The sequence below is a fragment of the Gobio gobio genome (assembly GCF_949357685.1).
Source record: "Gobio gobio genome assembly, chromosome: 13".
Lineage (NCBI taxonomy): Eukaryota > Metazoa > Chordata > Actinopteri > Cypriniformes > Gobionidae > Gobio > Gobio gobio.
This window is the reverse complement of record NC_137106.1, coordinates 12,069,509-12,089,099: the sequence shown is the minus strand read 5'-3', so window position 1 is coordinate 12,089,099 and position 19,591 is coordinate 12,069,509. Positions and strand designations below refer to the sequence as shown.

Below are 19,591 nucleotides of genomic sequence, written 5' to 3'. Positions count from 1 at the left end.
GTTGACAGTTTGACATTTGAGCCCAAGCCTCCGTTTAGTAATAGTATTTGTAAAGAAATATGGTGGATTTCTCGACCGCCATGACAGTCCTTATCACAAGAATATCACATGGCTGGAAAAGGCTTTTAGCCAATCAGATTCGAGAACCAGAAAGAACTGTTGTATAAAATAATTATAATTATAATACCCATAGCAAATTCAGGGCCATTTACATGACCTAAGGGGGGCCTAAAAAACTGTGTAAACTCGAAAACACGAAATTGTGAAAAGGTGATGTCATATACATGCGCATAGTCTATAGACGCGTAGTGTTTCTTAGAAAAGTGACATCGCCTGACATGAATAATACAGAGCATTTAGTCGTTTTCGCAGATCCATGTTAACAGGGATCATTTTGAAAATGTTGTCATCTGTTAGTTAGCGAAAAACACAAAGGAAAACTTTTCAGTTTTTAGTACATCATTGTCATGTAAACGTACCCCTAGTTAATGGTTTACTTTACAGTATATAGTCTTAACCACAAAGTATACTTCAGCCGTCAATGTGACAATTTTCTTCATCAGCCCAATTTTTGTGTCTGCACATATGCAAGTGAATTGAGCACTTGAATACAAAGTCCACTATATAGTTTGCATGCGCCGAACACGTCTTTCACAGCAACTCTCACAGCCAAAGGAGTATACTTTGAAAGGCTCGAGCTCTCAACTGTGCGCAAGACGGAGTGTAATGCGGAAAATAAAGTGTACCCGGGCCTTTAGTTTTCTCTATTAATGAAAGATAAAATAAAATCTCAAAATCTTTATGTAAACGTTTGAAAGCTACTTTAAAAATGCCATTGAGAAGATCTGAAGTAGGCCTGATGTAAACAGAAAGCTAAGTAAGTGTTATTTTGAAGTGTCTGTAAACAAATACAGGGACAAATATGAAAATGTTGAAGTGGAAATGAGTGTTTTTCTCTGTCTCTGATGTTTTTACAGCATGCTCCTTACCCCCGATGATAGAACATGGAGATTACATGTGCCACCCACAACCATGTGACCGCTACATTCACGGGACGGTCGTAGAATACTACTGTTATCCTGGCTACTCTCTAGCGAATGACTACAAGTACATCACCTGCCAGTACGGGCAATGGTTTCCACAAATACAGTTCTACTGCATCAAAGATGGTAAATCAGTCTGCATCAGTTTTGATCGAAGATTACAAATATTTTCAGTTTGAACAACGTTGACTTGTGAAGCTTGCACATTAGCAAGAATGTGCAATGAGAAATAATTAGATACATTTTTCTTTCATGTTGAATAAGTTTTATGACATTTACAAAACTGATATGTGTATGAGTTAATTATGCGTATATACTGTGTTTTGAAACAAATGGAATTTAATTAAATTGGTCTTTTTTTTGACATTGTTACAAACAGTTCTATTTCAAGAAAATCCTGTTCCCTTTAACTCTCTAAACAAAAATATTAAGCAGCACAGCCGTTTTCAACACTAATAATAATCATAAATGTTTCTTGAGCAGCAAATCATCATATTATTAGGATTTCTGAAGGATCATGTGACACTGAAGAGTAATGATGCTGAAAATTCAGCTTTGCCATCAACAGTTGGAAAACAGTTATTTTGAATTGTAATTATATTTAACAAATTACTGTTTTTAATTTATTTATTTTTTTATATTACATAAATGCAGCCTTGGTCAGCATATACAGTATACAATACTGTTAAAAGTTTTTGATCGGCAGGTTTTTAATGTTTTTAGAAGAGTCTCTTATGCTCACCAAGGCTCCATTTATTTGATTAAAAACACAAACAAACAAAAACAGTAATATTGTGAAATATTATTAAAATGTAAAATAACTGTTCCCTTTCAAAAGCTACACTCAATGCTGCATAAGCTTATGCAGCATCTCGTTCCGCTTTATCAGGGAACAGGGTTACAGTCAAGTAACCCCAAGTGTTCCCTTTCAAAAGCTACACTCAATGCTGCATAAGCTTATGCAAATGGGAAATGTCTTTGACATAACCAGCTGTGAAAATAGTGTGAAAACACGTCAATGAAATTGACCCGGAGGTATTTATAGCCTCGGCCAGTGACATCATAGGCGCACCTGCTGCACGAGGCTATAAATAGATGAGCTTCAGCTGGAGCAAACCAGGTCTTTTTGTTTTCAGACCAACTCTGTGTTATGGTGTGTTACAAAGTCTCTGAAAAAAAACAAAAAAAAAACATATATATATATATATATATATATATATATATATATATATATATATATATATATATATATATATATATATATATATATATATATATATATATCTCTCTTTCAAGACTCAACTTGAGATCTTTGTTAGGAGTTAGTTTTCAACATGGCAGTGTGCAGATTTTTCTCTCTCTTTCTCATCTCTGTTACAAAGAAACATTAGTGGAAAGAGTTCTTGTTAAATCTAATCAGTTGGAAACGAGTCAGCAGAGTAAAACGCTGTATATCCATGTTCTCTTTCAAATAGAACTGGATGTGCACGTTTATTGCTGTGTGTGTTTGGGGAAGAGCATGCGGTCGCTGCATTGAGTCAGACGAGTGCGAGCATTGCAAGCCTTTACAGTTAGAATGCTTTATGCTCGTCTGGGCTACTTTCAGTCCGCACCAGTTTTCGGAGCTCTCGAATGGGTTTTTTGACGAGCAAGAGACGGGTCCGTCCCTTTCGCTTGCTCGCTCAACAAATGCATGTTTCCCCGCGTGATCCCGAAGCGCGCTCCGGCGTTTCTTCGGCTCGCGCGGGGAGTGATGATGAATCTCTGGGTCCGCGGACCTCGAGCAGCCGCCTGCGATCGTTCCTCACATGATAGTGAATCCATACGAGGAATTTATCGAGGTGGTTGTTCGCGCGGTGGCCAGGGCAGTTTGTCTGGTACCGTGAATGAGAGATCCCCGAACGCAGTGAGCTTGAGGTTTCTGTCTAGAAAGCATTTACTTCACGTGTTTTTGTACCCTTGACTTCGACATTTTCGACTATCATGGGTGCGAAATCGCGTGGATCTGTGAGAATACCCCAGGTGGGAGACGCTCACGAACTATCTCTCGCCTGCGTCTGCATTTTCATTAAAGAGACATGCCTCCCCACAAAGCCATGTAGAAAATAAACGTCGGCTGTCATGGGCAAAGCTTATATATATGAATTATATATTGTATATTATTTTATATGGAATATATATTGTATAAGATTTATATAATAATAATAAATAAAGGGACAGGCTGGTGCTGCGCTGCACACTATGGCTGTCTTGCAGGCATATCAGGCTGACCTTCTGAAGGATTTGAGCGGTTCATTTGGTGACTCAGTTAACTCTGTAGTGGCCAGATTTAAAGGAGTGGAAGAAACATGAAGTGTTCACTCAGTTTCTTCCTCAATGCACTCAAGGGGAGTGCAATCTCAGATCTTCGAGTCTTAAACCGTGAAGCAGTTAAAGTACTCAAGGTCAAGATGTTACAGTGAAGGCAGTCGTGTCGCATATTCAACATTGTGATTGGATTCGGCACGATTGATCCGAAGGACGCATGTATTCGCATATAATGTCTGCCACAACACAGGAAGTTCCTGAGGTTCGCTCTTGGGGGCAAAAGCTTACCAATTTCGGGTCTTCCATTTGGCTAGCCTTGTAACCGCACGTATACAAAATGTATGGATGTATTACCGGCTCCATTGGGATTCCGGGGCATTCAAATTTTGAATTACAGAGGCGATTGCTAAAATTAGCACAATCACATGAGATGGTGCTTCAACACAGTGTGTTGGCTCATCTAGTTTCTCTAGGGTTCAGACTCAACACCAAGAAAAGTGTTCTTTCTCCTGCCCAGAGAACGACTTATCTAGGGTTTGTTCGGTTTTTGGTCACAAGGTGGGCACAATGGTTTCCCGCTTGAATCAAGACCATTCAGTATTCCCTGAGCAAAGTCAGGCTAGACCAAGATCTTACTGATCATCAGCACCAGAGTGTTAGGTCTAATGGCATCAGCATCCATGGGTTTCCCTTTGGGGTTGTTGCACATAAGACCGTTTCAGTTGTGGCTCAAAGCCAGAGGACTTAGGGCCAATCCTCAGGCAAATAAAGTGGCGCGCCATGTGGCTTCGTACACTAACTATGTGGTTCAGACCCCGGTTTTTGCCTTGGGTCCCACTCTAGGCGTACCTTGTCGTCGCAAGTTGCTAACGACGGACGCTTCCCTGACGGGCTGGGGTGCGGCCTTAAGTGGTCGTCCAGCCCAACGGGAATGGGAGGGTCATCAACTCAGTTGGCACATCAACTGCCTCGAGTTGACGGCTGTATTTCTGGCCCTGAAATACTTTCTCCCCCAATTGAGGGGCTGTCAGTCCTAGTGCGGGTGGACAGTACAGCTAAATATCTCATATATAATCACCAGGGGGGTCTGTGCTCACGCTATCAGAATAGTGAGACAGATTTTTCTCTGGGCTCAGAACAAGTTCCTGTCACTCGAGCAGTGTACATTCAAGGGTGGTTGAATGTGGGAGCATATTTACTGTCCAGACAGAGTTACAGATGGGGGGGTGGAAACTCCACCCAGAAGTAGTCAAGCAGATCTGGATCAGATTTTACAGAGCTGACCACAGGGAGTGGACCTCTTCGCCTCTTCTCAGACAGTGCAATGTCCCTGCTTCTCTCTGTCACCCAGCCCCGCTGGGTCTGGATGTGATGGTTCATACATGGCCCAAAATGCGTCTATATGCCCTCCTTCCAGTCGCTCTGCTCCTGGGAGTTCTAGCCGGGGTTCGCCAACAAGGGTCTTGCTTCTTATCGATAGTGCTGCGTTGGTCGAACAGGGTTTGGTTCTCGGAGATAGTGTCTCTCCTCAACGGCTCGCCTTGGGCGATTCCGGCGAGGAGGGACCTTCTGTCTCAGGCAGAGGGCACGATATTCCATTCCAGGCCCGACCTGTGGAACCTTCATGTTTGGCCCCTGAAGGGCACCAACTGAGGGACACGGGGCTTTCGCCTGCAGTTATTGAGACCATCCTAAGTGCTAGAGCTTCCTCCACTCGGAAAGTTTATGCTAATAAATGGGGTGTCTTTGAAAGGTGGTGTACGACACAATGTAGATTCAGTCAACTGCCAGGTAACTTCAGTTCTGGATTTTCTGCAAGAAAAGTTGTCATCAGGCACCTGCCCCTCCACTCTCAGGGTTCATGTGGCCGCTCTTTCGGCTTGCCACGCCTTGGTGGATGGGGTGCCGCTCGGGAGACATCCTCTACTCGCTCGCTTCATTCGTGGGGTAGGCGGTTGAGGCCACCTGTTAGAACCAAGATCCCTTCATGGGACTTAGCTTTAGTCCTCGAGGGTCTGGTTGAGACCCCCTTTGAAACATTAGCTTGCCCCTCCACTCTCAGGGTTTATGTGGCCGCTCTTTTGGCTTGCCATGCCCTGGTGGATGGGGTGCCGCTTGGGAGGCATCTTCTGCCAGCTCACTTTGTTTTGCCAGGCAGTTGTGGCCTCCATTAAGAGCCAAGATCCCTTCATGGGACTTAGTTTTAGCCCTCGAGGGTCTGGTTGAGACCCCCTTTGAACCTCTAGAATCAGCGTCTGACGAACTTCTGACTCTAAAGATGGTTTTTCTTATGGCTATAACTTCTCTGAAAAGAATTGGGGACATGCAGGCTCTGTCAATATCGCCATCCTGCTTAGACTTTGCCCCAGGTTTGGTGAAAGTGATTTTGCATCCCCACCCTGACTACCTGCCTAAGGTTCCTTTGTCGACTGTACATCCTGTCACTCTTGAAACCTTCTGCCCTCTGCCGTTCACAACGCCAGATCAGGAGAAACTTCATAGACTGTGTCCAGTCCATGCTCTTCAGGCCTACGTCCACCGCACTAGCCAGTTGCGTAAGTCAGAGCAACTGTTTGTTTGCTATGGGGGCCGTAACAGAGGTTCTGCCACCATCAAACAATGTCACATTGGGTCAGGGATGCTACTGCTCTTGCCTATGAGGTGCGCGGTCAAGCTTCACCTATAGGATTAAGGGCTCACTCCACCAGGGGAGTCGCCTCTTCTAATGCGTTAGCAAGGGGTGCTCCCTTACAAAGTGTTTGTGATGTGGCAGGTTGGTCCTCTCCGCACACATTCTTAAGACTTTATAGCTTGGATGCTCATGCCACTCTGGGCTCTCATGTCCTTGAATCGACATCACAGGCTAATGCCTGAGGCTTCTTGCGTTCTTGTGCACATCTACACAACCGTAAGGGGTCCAGGCACCATCAAGCACGGCGGCGTGGGTATTCTCGTTCCCATTTGCATAAGCTTATGCAGCATTGAGTGTAGCTTTTGAAAGGGAACACTTGGGGTTACTTGACTGTAACCCTGTTCCCTGATAAAGCGGAACGAGATGCTGCATTGCTAGGCCGTGCTGATGATGCTTCAGGACTGGTCTTCAAACAAAGAAGATCTGGTTTGCTCCAGCTGAAGCTCATCTATTTATAGCCTCGTGCAGCAGGTGCGCCTATGACGTCACCGGCCGAGGCTATAAATACCTCCGGGTCAATTTCATTGACGTGTTTTCACACTATTTTCACAGCTGGTTATGTCAAAGACATTTCCCATTTGCATAAGCTTATGCAGCATTGAGTGTAGCTTTTGAAAGGAAACACTTGGGGTTACTTGACTGTAACCCTGTTCCCTGATAAAGCGGAACGAGATGCTGCATAAGCTTATGCAGCATAAGCTTACGCAGCATCTCGTTCCGCTTTATCAGGGAACAGGGTTACAGTCAAGTAACCCCAAGTGTTTTCTATTTGAATATATTTTAATATTTAATTTACTTCTGTGATCAAAGCTGTATTTTCAGCATCATTACTCCAGTCTTCAGTGTCACATGATCCTTCAGAAATCATAATAATATGATTTGCTACTCAAGAAACATTTGTTATTATCAATGTTGAAAACAGTTGTGTAAAATATATATTTTTTTAAATTGTCTTTTTAAATGTCTTTCCTTTTGATCAATTTAATGCATCCTTACTTTATTAATGTATTAATTTCTTTAAGTTTCATAGACAGGGTTTAGATTAAGCCAAGATAAGCTTAATTCAATTATGACATTTGATTAGCTTTTATTAACATGCCTCAGAAAAAAAAATGGCACTGACACAATGGCACTAATATGTTTTAAGATATATCAGTGCAAGTTGCTTTCAGTTAAAATAGCTCAAACATGCATTTTAGTCTGGGACTAGTCTGTAAAACCGGGGGTTAAACTGCAATTTTAGTACATTTCTTTCCTTCACAGCGGTGTGCTTTCGTTCCTCCCTAAAAGCCAGAACTTAAAGCTACACTGTGTAACTTTTTTAGTTTATTCTTAGCTAAAAGCACTTAGTTCTTTCAAAAATATATGTGCTAATGTATATTTACTTCTTTCAAGTAATAAAGTATTCTCGTAAGTTTATAATATGTTATTGAAAATACATACGGGTGAGGGGTTCGAATGTGGGTCGCCATGTTGCTCCTCCATCTTGAAAGTACATTAGCCAAAGAGGGACATTCCCGTAAATTCAAGCTTCGGCTTTCGCGTTTTAACACTCGATGGCACCGTGTCGAATGTGGACGAGGTCGAACTGGAAGCCATGTTAATCTTGGACTAAATCGGCCACCGTAGGAGTTAAAACGAAATCGGAATTGAGAGGAACAGAAACTAATATTCACTGGATGTCATATACATTTTCACCACTAGATGGGGAAAAATATCACACAGTGTAGCTTTAATGGCTGTGTCCGAAAACCTAGGCAGCTGACTCGTTGCCTCGCTGCCTTGTCAGACAATGATTTGTAAGGCATTTGAAACAAAGTGCCTTCCTGCCTCGAAATGTGTCCTTTGAAGGCAGCATTTTCCAGGTTTTGGATGCAGCCAATGTCTACATCACCTAGATCTAGACCTAAAAAAAACTCAAAAGAGATACTGTTCTCCAACACTGCATGAAAAAAGGTGTATCCGGACCAGGATACTCCTGTATACACTGCTGAAATTCGGAAGAATCCAGGAGTATACTGGCCGGATAGGTCAAATTCCATGGATCCGTATATGTCCGTATTCATCCGAAATGGTACCAAATCGGATGTATGTTGTGGCCGTATACTCCCATGCTACAGCCATTTGTTGCCATGGCAAATAATCCCATCAAGTTTTTCCCAGGAGACATTTTCACACCTCTAAACAGCTTTGCCTTCCATCCCCTATTGGTCCTTCATCTCAAACTGGATTGGTTGTTTTTTTTAAAACCACTCCCAAAACCCAGACTGCTATTGGAGGACAGGACGCATTGAAAACCCAGTCAAGTGACTTTATTGGTTACTTCTAAGGCTAAGGGTGGGCTAGGTTTTGTAGCATAGGGACTTGATTGGTTATAGGCCAGCTATGCAGATTTTGCTAATTAATATATAATATATATATATATAAAAAATAATCCCCTCTCCCTCCCAAAAGAAAAATACACACAAAACAATTTGAGAAAGTCTGAAATATTTATTAAAAAGGTATAAAAAAAAAAAAAACATTCTTAACAGCATTATAAACGAACATTAAAATAATGGTGAAACAAAAACAAGTGAACTAAATGTATTTAAAAGGGATGAAAATGTAAAGGAACAAATGTAAAAATATAAACAGTCCAAAGAACATAAATATACGTTAAATTGAATTGGTAAAGAAACAAAAAGGGGAAAAAAATTAACAAAATGCATTTAAAAGACAGATGTAAAGGAATAAAATACACAGTGAACATAAATAAATGTGAAACAGTGAAAATAATAAATATACAAATTAAACAATATAAAATGAGAACAATAAATTTATAAGACAAAAAAAAGTGTATATAAAATACACATAAATATTCCAAGTAAACAATATAACCAAATAAAAAGAACAAAGAGCATTATAAACATACATTAAAATGAATGGGGGAAAAGATAAGTGAACAAAATGTTTCTAAAGGAAGGCGACGTAAGAGGAACAACAATACAAAACGTGGAGATCAAAAGCAACATGGACATCTAAAAAGGAACAAACATACAAAGTATACAATATAAAACGAGACAAAGAAATCTATAAATTAAAAAGTGTATATAAAATATATGTAAATGTTCTATATATGGAAACCAATAAAAGTATAAGTATATAAACAGGAATAAAGAAAATATAAAATGGAACAATTGAATATTAAAATTATAATTATAAAATAATTGTGACCAACTCTAACACAATGTTGTTTGAGCTAGCCAAACCATCCACACTGGCCTTCCATCAACAACAGCATCATCTTCATCTTCATCAGGTCTATAGTTGCGGTCTTCCACAGGTTCTGTGTTGGTTTGTGCAACCCTGGACCTGGTCTCCAGCAACTGCAAAACATGACAGTGAATTAACCACTAAAACTCAGAGAGGAGTATAGTAACATTCTGGAGGGAAAAAGCTTAACCGGTTTCTTAACTTACCCGTTTCTTTCTCTGACGGTTCTGTGTGATGTTCTTCATAGTGTTTCTTTTCTGGGCCTTTTCAGACTGAGCCAAAGAATACTTCCTCAGCAAAGTCTCACAAAATAAAATACATCTTGCAACCTGCCAAATAAATCATGAATAATATATAGTTAATGTAATTAATAAAAGTAAGTAAAACAATTCAATTCAAATTTATTTGTATAGCGCTTTTCACAATACATATTCAGGGTTTTTCCTGGGTCAAAAATGGTCTTCGGTGGTGGCACACACACACACACACACACACACACACACACACACACACACACACACACACACACACACACACACACACACACACACACACACACACACACACACACACACACACACACACACACACACACACACACACACACACACACACACACACACACGGTAAAAAAAAAAAAATACCCTACCCACTTGATCTGCAAGCGCAAAACTGACAATAAATTTGAAATAGATTCAAAGAAAGTTTGTAACTTTTGCTTATCTTATTTTGATACCTTGATGTTTGTTTTTTTTCCCTCATTTTTACACTATTTACTGATAATTGTTTGTTTTGGTAATCATATCAATATTAAAAAAATGAACAAATAGCCTAATTTTCTGCCATATACAATCAGCTAGCTAACAACAACTTTGTTCTGGGAACCAGTCGTTAAAATGATTCAGTTCAAAGGAGTCATTAGGTGGCGAATCGGACATTAGCAGACGCGTTGTGTGTGAATCCCGTCTTTAGAACATCGCGAAAGATTTGTCAACACACAGAAAACACTTCATAACCGGATAGGATTTGTTTCCTGTTTATGTAAAGTATGCTTTATGTCAGCTGGTCAGAGCATCAGTCAATGTTTTTTGAGCGCATTTCACACCCAGCGGTAATTAAAGGAAGACGTCTGATAGCGCCACGCCTGATAGCGCCACGTGCAACATGGATTCGGTCTTCCGACCTTTTGATTTTGATTAACGTAATATGTGAAACATTAGAAAGCTAAGAATGCTTATTTTGAAGACAGAGAGCGTGCGAGCGGGAGGAGCTCACTGGTCGTTCTCTCTGTCACTCAGTTAACTCAAGTGCAGCAGTCATCTGTTCTACATCACTCATAAATCACAATAACTGATCAAATAAGGCTTTGGCGGGACAAAAATTTGTTTTGGCGGCCGGCAAAAAATTTTCAATGTAGGAAAAACCCTGATATTGTTTCAAAGCAACTTCACAGAAAATGCATGCGTCTACATTACAGAAAAAAACAGAGAACAGTAAAATAATAGTTAATTTAAGATTAAAATAAAATAATTTAAGATTACCTTTTACACATTCAGGGTCAACATCTGTAAAAGTTCTTCAGGATCATGGATCCAAAACTTCTGGATCATGAGGGGGGAAGAAACATGCACACACACAAATGAATATTAATTTGTTTGATAAAACATTAATATTAATTATCAACTTACGGACAAGGACTTGCAAAACATACTCACCAGGCCCATACAAAAACTTCACAGTAGATCCAAAACCCTGGTTTGCCTATAATTCTTCAGAGTCCAAGTATGGTGGTTTCCTGTCCTCTCTGCTGAACAAGTGTACATGACAGTGTTTTCGGATAACTCATTCCAAAACTCTGTTACATTTTATGACAAGCTTGATCTTAAAACTAGCTGACAGTAGGGATGGGCATTATGACCATATAATTATACATACATGAGAAATTATATTTTACAATAACGATATCACAATATATTTATTTTGATGGATATTTTATTAAAATGCTACAGAATAATACTGCTTTAAAAGTCTTCACTGTATGATATTCAATTAATTAATATCACTTGATTCTTAAAGAAGCAGAAGGTCTTCTCTATTCTTTTGTTTTATTAAAATTATGACAAAGCTGCAGCCCCTTTAAGAACGGATGCACATAATGACACGCATCCGGGTTTCCCCACGTTAACTTGAACTGTTTGACTTTACTTAAGACATAACTGACTGTTTAAATCAAGTGAATACCTCACATGACAAGGTTTCTGAGATAATTGTGAGCATTTTACAGAAAGATAATTGATTTTGGGATCGCCTGCTGTCTGAGAGAGGCTTATTTTAACACATGCATGTCCCGTTCATTATTCTACATTCATGCATGTTTCCTTGTCAAAATGTCAAAAAGTTTTAGTACAGTCAGTGCTGCGTTATATAGGCTACGCTATATTCCCATTCCGCAATATAAAAAGGTAATGTTAACGTTTACAGCAAAATCGCTAACAATAGTCAGTATCATCAGATCGCCATAACACCCAGCCCTATCTTAACAATATTACAACACAACAAAACACAGAAACAGAATATGTAACTTAATCACGATTAGTATATGACTTTAATGCACTAACGTTATATCTTGATGAGCAGTAGAAACAATATAAAGGGATTTACGTTACCTTCTGCCGTCTGCTGTCCGCCATTGGAAACTTAGTCTGTTCGTATTCATGTTTTTTCGTTCTCAGTCGACATCCCACCATCAAAATTCGTCCAAAATAAGATTTTAACAGGTTTAAATGGTCCATGCAATGCCATTAATAGACCGACGTGAAGATTAGAAGCCGCGATCGCGTCGCGTCCCCGCGAGCCACGAGCAACTCCAACGGGTGTATAATTCAAACTGAAGGCGCGCACTGTCATTGGCCAGATTTCTGGATGACGTTCAGATTGACCAATCACGCTCAAAAGAACACGGAAAGACAGCAAATAGCCTTGCAAATATAGAAAAAAAACTTGTTTTAAACAACAGTTAGAAAATGTGTATATTTATTTTTATTTGCTGTTATATTTAATTAATTGGTCAAATTGTGTTTTGTGGTGTGGGCAGATGCCTGGAAGTTTCAACCTGGAGATCAGTGCAGATTTGTACTCTTTAAAAACAATTATTGCTTGATATTTAGTTTGCTATATATTTTGTTATATTTGTATCCAGCATTGAATGTAAAAATACACCTTCACTGTAAAACAGAAAATTAAAGTAAAATATCTTAATTTAAATAAGGAAAAATCTGTAAACTAATAGTGTTTTCTCTAAAACGTTTAATGTAAATTTCTGTGAAGTTTTTTAACTTTATTTGACTTAAGATATTTGACTTGAATTTTACGGTTTTTGTTTTGCAGCTGTAGCTGCTGTTTTTTTAGGTTTTTATTTTTACAGTGTAAATATAAAACTAATAAGATTTAAAATGACAAAGAATAATGTTAAATTGTTAGTATGGACATAAACATAAACCTTTAATATAATGAGCTAAATATTGTATTACAGTTGTTAATTTACAGATATTGTTTGTAATTTTGCATGAATTTGTTATTTATGAAAACAGAAAAATAATACAGTGATGTTCCTGTATAAAAAAATGAGAATTACTGTAGTTTGTCATTAATGATATAATCCTTAAAATAACAGTCAAGTTGTTTATTTAGATATTGTTTGTAATTTTACATCGTTTTAAACATAATTCAAAATTACAAGAAAATACTGTAAAAAAAACTGAAGTTTTTTTCTGTAAAATTAGGATTCTTTTTATTGGTTGCCTTATTTTTATTGGTAACCTTATTGGTTGCACCTACATCTATTGTGAGTGGTGGATTTCAAACCTCAAAACGCCCCTCTTTTGCAGCGTGTTAAAGTTAAGAATCTTAGAGTGACACTTTTTGTGAACAGTTGCAGAGCTGAAAGATCTGCTTTTGTTTCTGTGTTTCTTGAGCAAGTGAATCCCTGCTCTTTTTTATTCCATATTTTTATTTTGAGCATATCAGTTTTTGGTGTTTTTAAAACAAACTTTTTCATTTTCCACATTTCATCTCCTTTTTATTTAATTCTATTATTGCCTACAATTTGTAAAACTTTGCAAAAATTGTTTGGGGATAGTCTAAAATGTTTGGTTAATTATCCTTTGTTAATTCCATTACATTTCTTTGTTTATTTCATTACATATTCAGATTTTTTTGTGAACGTATATGTTCAGACAGGGTTTTTATTTTGTACTGTTTTTATAAAAAATATTTGATTAAGAGACTCTTTTCATGCAGGGGTTTTAAGGCCCTGACACACCATTCTGATGGTTTGGCCCAGACCCAGGCAACGTGAACCAACCCCACAGTCGGCTTTAGTCATTGCTAGTTCAGTTTAGTGTTTCAGGGCCTTAAGAATTCTTTTTTCTGTGCAAAAAGCTTGTTTGCTGTAGCCTACAGTAGACCAGAGATAATTCTCAATCCTGAAGTGCTCCCCTGCCCCCCCTCCCTCTGAGAACAGCCAGCTCCTAGTGTCAGTCATTAACATATGAAAGGTCTTCTTCACACCTAACAGTCCTCAGTCCTAGCACACCCAGCAGTGTTTCAGCTGTATATGTCCGTGAAATTTCACAGATTCCTGTATACGTCCGCATACGTGAGGTTTCCGGGTTTTTCTGGAAATATACTGTTCCGTGTTACTCTGATCCGCTTTTTCCCACATACATCCGGTAAACATCAAATTACACAGGAGTATACCATGCCCGGATAGTGCCGGATTTCAGTGTTTTCATGCAGTGCAAGCGGCTTTCTGTGCACACGGACAACACGGAAAAGCAAAGCAAAACTCACAGAAATATGTAAAAGTGCCTGGCTTTGTGAGTGTTCACTTAAACACATTAGGTTATGTCTTAAAGAAAAACTCCACTTTTTGGAAAATAGGCTCATTTTCCAACTCCCCTAGAGCTAAACAGTTGAGTTTTACCGTTTTTTAATCCATTCAGCCGATCTCTGGGTCTGGCGGTAGCACTTTTAGCATAGCTTAGCATAGATCATTGAATCTGATTAGACCGTTAGCATCTCGCTCAAAAATGACCAAAGACTTTCTATATTTTGCCTATTTAAAACTTGACTCTTCTGTAGTTACATTGTGTACTAAGACAGACGGAAAATGAAAAGTTGTGATTTTCTATGCCGATATGGCTTGGAACTATACTCTCATTTCTGCGTAGTAATCAAGGAACTTTGCTGCCGTACCATGAGTGCAGCGGCGCAATGATATTACACAGCGCATGAAAATAGTCCCCAGCGCGCTCCCTGTGCAAGCAGGTTGTCACGTTGTTTATGTTGACGGAAGTTAGCCTATTTTCAGGCGCTGTGTAATATCATTGCTCCGCTGCACCCATGGTACGGCACCCATGGTACCACTGAAAACATAGTTATGTATATTATATTGCATTTCTGTAAATAGATCCTCCTAAATACTACACACTGCACTTTTAATTTTTATGTATCATGTAGTATTATTTATTTCAGTGATCTGTATTGGTGATCAATATCGGCCAATACTGCTTACAGTTATTGGTAATCGGTCCCAAAAACCCTGATCGGAGCACATATTTATACAAAAAATTTTCATATTGTATACCTCCAGAACACTTGGAATAAATGACACGTGTGGCATGGGATCATTCTGTGATACTTTTGCGTCTGTTTTAAAAAAGCTTGATGCTGGTCGCTATTCACTGCCATTATATATGGACGAGCACGAGTGGGAATTTTTTTTATTCTTCTTTTGTGGTCCGTAAATGAAAGAAGGGCATACGAACACCACCAGGGTGCGTAATCTACGACTTAAATTAAATTTTAGGGTGAACTATCCTTTTAAACTTGGCTGTACAGGTTAATAAGGTCAGCTTTTTTCCCCCCATAGAGACAACCTGGCCTGGTTTTCAAGATTCTCTACTAACCACATGGAAAGTAGTGGCTTGTACGGCCACTAGTGTGCTGCTAGCCCTGCTCTTAGTGATCACAGCCAAGATGTTCCACTTCAAATGCAAATCCCAGCAAAGTCCAAGGTACAACCAACATAATAATCAGTGTTGTTGGATCTTTCATTAACTTGCTCATTAAAAAGTAGTTTTTTTTTTCAGTGAAGAGCAAGATGAAATCCGGGATCCAAACATCCTGGTTGTAGATGGTGTTGCAGTGCCACTTCCCTCTTATGAAGAGGCTGTTGGTGGTACTTATTGTCAGCCCCCGAACGATCTGCCCCCTGCTGGTCTGGGGAGCTCACAGCATTCAGAAGAACAAAACCCACCTTCATATCCCGGGCATACAGGGAGTCAATATAGTCTGCCGCTGGACACTGGTGAGGTTGAGACCTGCGATAGCATCTCTGACACATCAGAATGTCTTCAAGGCATACAGCCATCTTCTTCCCATGCTGGTGGACTAAATAACATGTCTGAGAAAACCAATGCCATCAACTCTTTGGAAGAGACCGCTTCCACAAGCCCGAGCATAGACATTGCAGATGGTAAGGCTGTAGGCTGCTGCTGCCACCTAGTGGTGTAACACTGTTATATCACACAAAAGACCAATGTTTTGCTTTGTATTTTGCAGAAATTCCTCTCGTGGAGGATGGTGAAGAGGACTGCTGATTGTTACTTTTCACTGAAAATGGGACACTTGAGATTGTTTCACTCCACTGATAATTATTTCAGCATTCATTTCTGATTTTGTTGAACAACATGGCACAGGCCAAATTACTGCTCGCAAGGATGATATTTCATGAAGAGCACAGCAGGGAAGGATAGGCAATAAAAAATTATAATCAAAAAGTAAATAAACTCCCAATTTTTGCTCATTAAGGAACTATGCATTAGACCATGGCATACTATGTTCATTTAACTTTCCCACGTCACAAAATATATACGATCCAAGTATTCAAAATTATTTTTCTTGTGACTTTCGCAATGCGCTGCATTTCTGGACAGCTTTCAAATGGTATGGACTGTAACACATGAGGAATATTTCTTAAATAAATGACGTGTTAACTTTACATCTAATGTTATTGTTATTAAAGTTCAGTGTGATCCAGGCTAATAGTGGACGAAGGTACAAGTTAAAGGCAGGTGCACTGCAAACATTACGACAAGCTGACAACAAACAAAGTGGTGGTCATGCACTCTTATAAAAAAAAAATATATCTTCTATGTAGATAGTTCTATATAGGTTCGATTTTAAAGAACCATTTATGCCAAAGGCTCTATATATGGATAAACGCTTAAAGGGAAAATTCTGTCATTAATTCCTCACCCTCATGTCTTTCCAAACCTTTAAGACTTTCGTTCATCTTCAGAACACAAATGAAGATATTTTGATGAAATCTGAGAGCTTTCTGTCCCTCCACTGACAGCTACACAACTGACACTTTGATGCTTCAAAAGGTTCATAAAGAGATCATAAAACTAATCCATATGAATTGAGCGGTTTAGTCAAAATTTTCTTAAGAGACACAATCACTTTAGATGATGAACAGATCGAATTTAGGCTTTTATTCACTTAAAAACATTCATCAACTGACACATCAGTTGTGGTAAACGGAAGCTCAAACATGTTTGCTTGACATGTGAGAACCAATGAGGTTCATTCTCGTGTTACGCAGCAGGTTTGAGCTTCAGCAAGAACCAATGAGGTTCATTCTCGTGTTACGCAGCACGTTTGAGCTTCAGCAAGAACCAATGAGGTTCATTCTCGTGTTACGCAGCAGGTTTGAGCTTCATCAAGAACCAATGAGGTTCATTCTCGTGTTACGTATCACATTTGAGCTTCATCAAGAACCAATGAGGTTCATTCTCGTGTTACGCAGCAGGTTTGAGCTTCATCAAGAACCAATGAGGTTCATTCTCGTGTTACGCAGCACGTTTGAGCTTCAGCAAGAACCAATGAGGTTCATTCTCGTGTTACGCAGCACGTTTGAGCTTCAGCAAGAACCAATGAGGTTCATTCTCGTGTTACGTATCACGTTTGACCTTCATCAAGAACCAATGAGGTTCATTCTCGTGTTACGCAGCAGGTTTGAGCTTCAGCAAGAACCAATGAGGTTCATTCTCGTGTTACGCAGCAGGTTTGAGCTTCAGCAAGAACCAATGAGGTTCATTCTCGCGTTACGCAGCAGGTTTGAGCTTCATCAAGAACCAATGAGGTTCATTCTTGTGTTATGCAGCACGTTTGAGCTTCATCAAGAACCAATGAGGTTCATTCTCGTGTTACGCAGCAGGTTTGAGCTTCATCAAGAACCAATGAGGTTCATTCTCGTGTTACGTATCACGTTTGACCTTCATCAAGAACCAATGAGGTTCATTCTCGTGTTACGCAGCAGGTTTGAGCTTCATCAAGAACCAATGAGGTTCATTCTCGTGTTACGCAGCACGTTTGAGCTTCAGCAAGAACCAATGAGGTTCATTCTCGTGTTAAGCAGCACGTTTGAGCTTCATCAAGAACCAATGAGGTTCATTCTCGTGTTACGCAGCACGTTTGAGCTTCAGCAAGAACCAATGAGGTTCATTCTCGTGTTACGCAGCACGTTTGAGCTTCCTCTAGAACCAATGAGGTTCATTTTCGTGTTACGCAGCACGTTTGAGCTTCAGCAAGAACCAATGAGGTTCATTCTCGTGTTACGTATCACGTTTGACCTTCATCAAGAACCAATGAGGTTCATTCTCGTGTTACGCAGCAGGTTTGAGCTTCAGCAAGAACCAATGAGGTTCATTCTCGTGTTACGCAGCACGTTTGAGCTTCATCAAGAACCAATGAGGTTCATTCTCGTGTTACGCAGCAGGTTTGAGCTTCATCAAGAACCAATGAGGTTCATTCTCGTGTTACGTATCACATTTGAGCTTCATCAAGAACCAATGAGGTTCATTCTCGTGTTACGCAGCACGTTTGAGCTTCAGCAAGAACCAATGAGGTTCATTCTCGTGTTACGCAGCACGTTTGAGCTTCAGCAAGAACCAATGAGGTTCATTCTCGTGTTACACAGCAGGTTTGAGCTTCATCAAGAACCAATGAGGTTCATTTTCGTGTTACGCAGCACGTTTGAGCTTCAGCAAGAACCAATGAGGTTCATTCTCGTGTTACGTATCACGTTTGACCTTCATCAAGAACCAATGAGGTTCATTCTCGTGTTACGCAGCAGGTTTGAGCTTCATCAAGAACCAATGAGGTTCATTCTCGTGTTACGCAGCACGTTTGAGCTTCATCAAGAACCAATGAGGTTCATTCTCGTGTTACGCAGCACGTTTGAGCTTCATCAAGAACCAATGAGGTTCATTTTCGTGTTACGCAGCACGTTTGAGCTTCAGCAAGAACCAATGAGGTTCATTCTCGTGTTACGCAGCACGTTTGAGCTTCAGCAAGAACCAATGAGGTTCATTCTCGTGTTACACAGCACGTTTGAGCTTCATCAAGAACCAATGAGGTTCATTTTCGTGTTACGCAGCACGTTTGAGCTTCAGCAAGAACCAATGAGGTTAATTCTCGTGTTACGTATCACGTTTGACCTTCATCAAGAACCAATGAGGTTCATTCTCGTGTTACGCAGCAGGTTTGAGCTTCAGCAAGAACCAATGAGGTTCATTCTCGTGTTACGCAGCAGGTTTGAGCTTCATCAAGAACCAATGAGGTTCATTCTTGTGTTACGCAGCACGTTTGAGCTTCATCAAGAACCAATGAGGTTCATTCTCGTGTTACGCAGCACGTTTGAGCTTCATCAAGAACCAATGAGGTTCATTCTCGTGTTACGCAGCACGTTTGAGCTTCAGCAAGAACCAATGAGGTTCATTCTCGTGTTACACATCACATTTGAGCTTCATCAAGAACCAATGAGGTTCATTCTCGTGTTACACATCACATTTGAGCTTCATCAAGAACCAATGAGGTTCATTCTCGTGTTACACATCACATTTGAGCTTCATCAAGAACCAATGAGGTTCATTCTCGTGTTACGCAGCACGTTTGAGCTTCATCAAGAACCAATGAGGTTCATTCTCGTGTTACACATCACGTTTGAGCTTCATCAAGAACCAATGAGGTTCATTCTCGTGTTACACATCACATTGGAGCTTCATCAAGAACGAATGAGGTTCATTCTCGTGTTACACATCACATTTGAGCTTCATCAAGAACCAATGAAGTTCATACTCGTGTTACGCAGCACGTTTGAGCTTCATCAAGAACCAATGAGGTTCATTCTCGTGTTACGCAGCACGTTTGAGCTTCATCAAGAACC

The 19,591-nt window shown here is 39.8% G+C and overlaps 1 protein-coding gene across 1 annotated transcript in view; it reads left to right on the top strand.

Moving 5' to 3' along the window:
- Window positions 1-16,359, top strand: part of susd4 (sushi domain containing 4) — a 25,595-nt gene extending 9,236 nt beyond the window's left edge. The window contains exons 6-9 of the mRNA XM_079832843.1: window positions 978-1,169; window positions 15,230-15,374; window positions 15,450-15,835; window positions 15,922-16,359. Coding sequence (XP_079688969.1) covers window positions 978-1,169; window positions 15,230-15,374; window positions 15,450-15,835; window positions 15,922-15,959 — 761 coding nt within the window. The 3' untranslated portion in view covers window positions 15,960-16,359. The remainder of the gene's footprint in view (window positions 1-977; window positions 1,170-15,229; window positions 15,375-15,449; window positions 15,836-15,921) is intronic.
- Window positions 16,360-19,591: the final 3,232 nt, after the last annotated feature.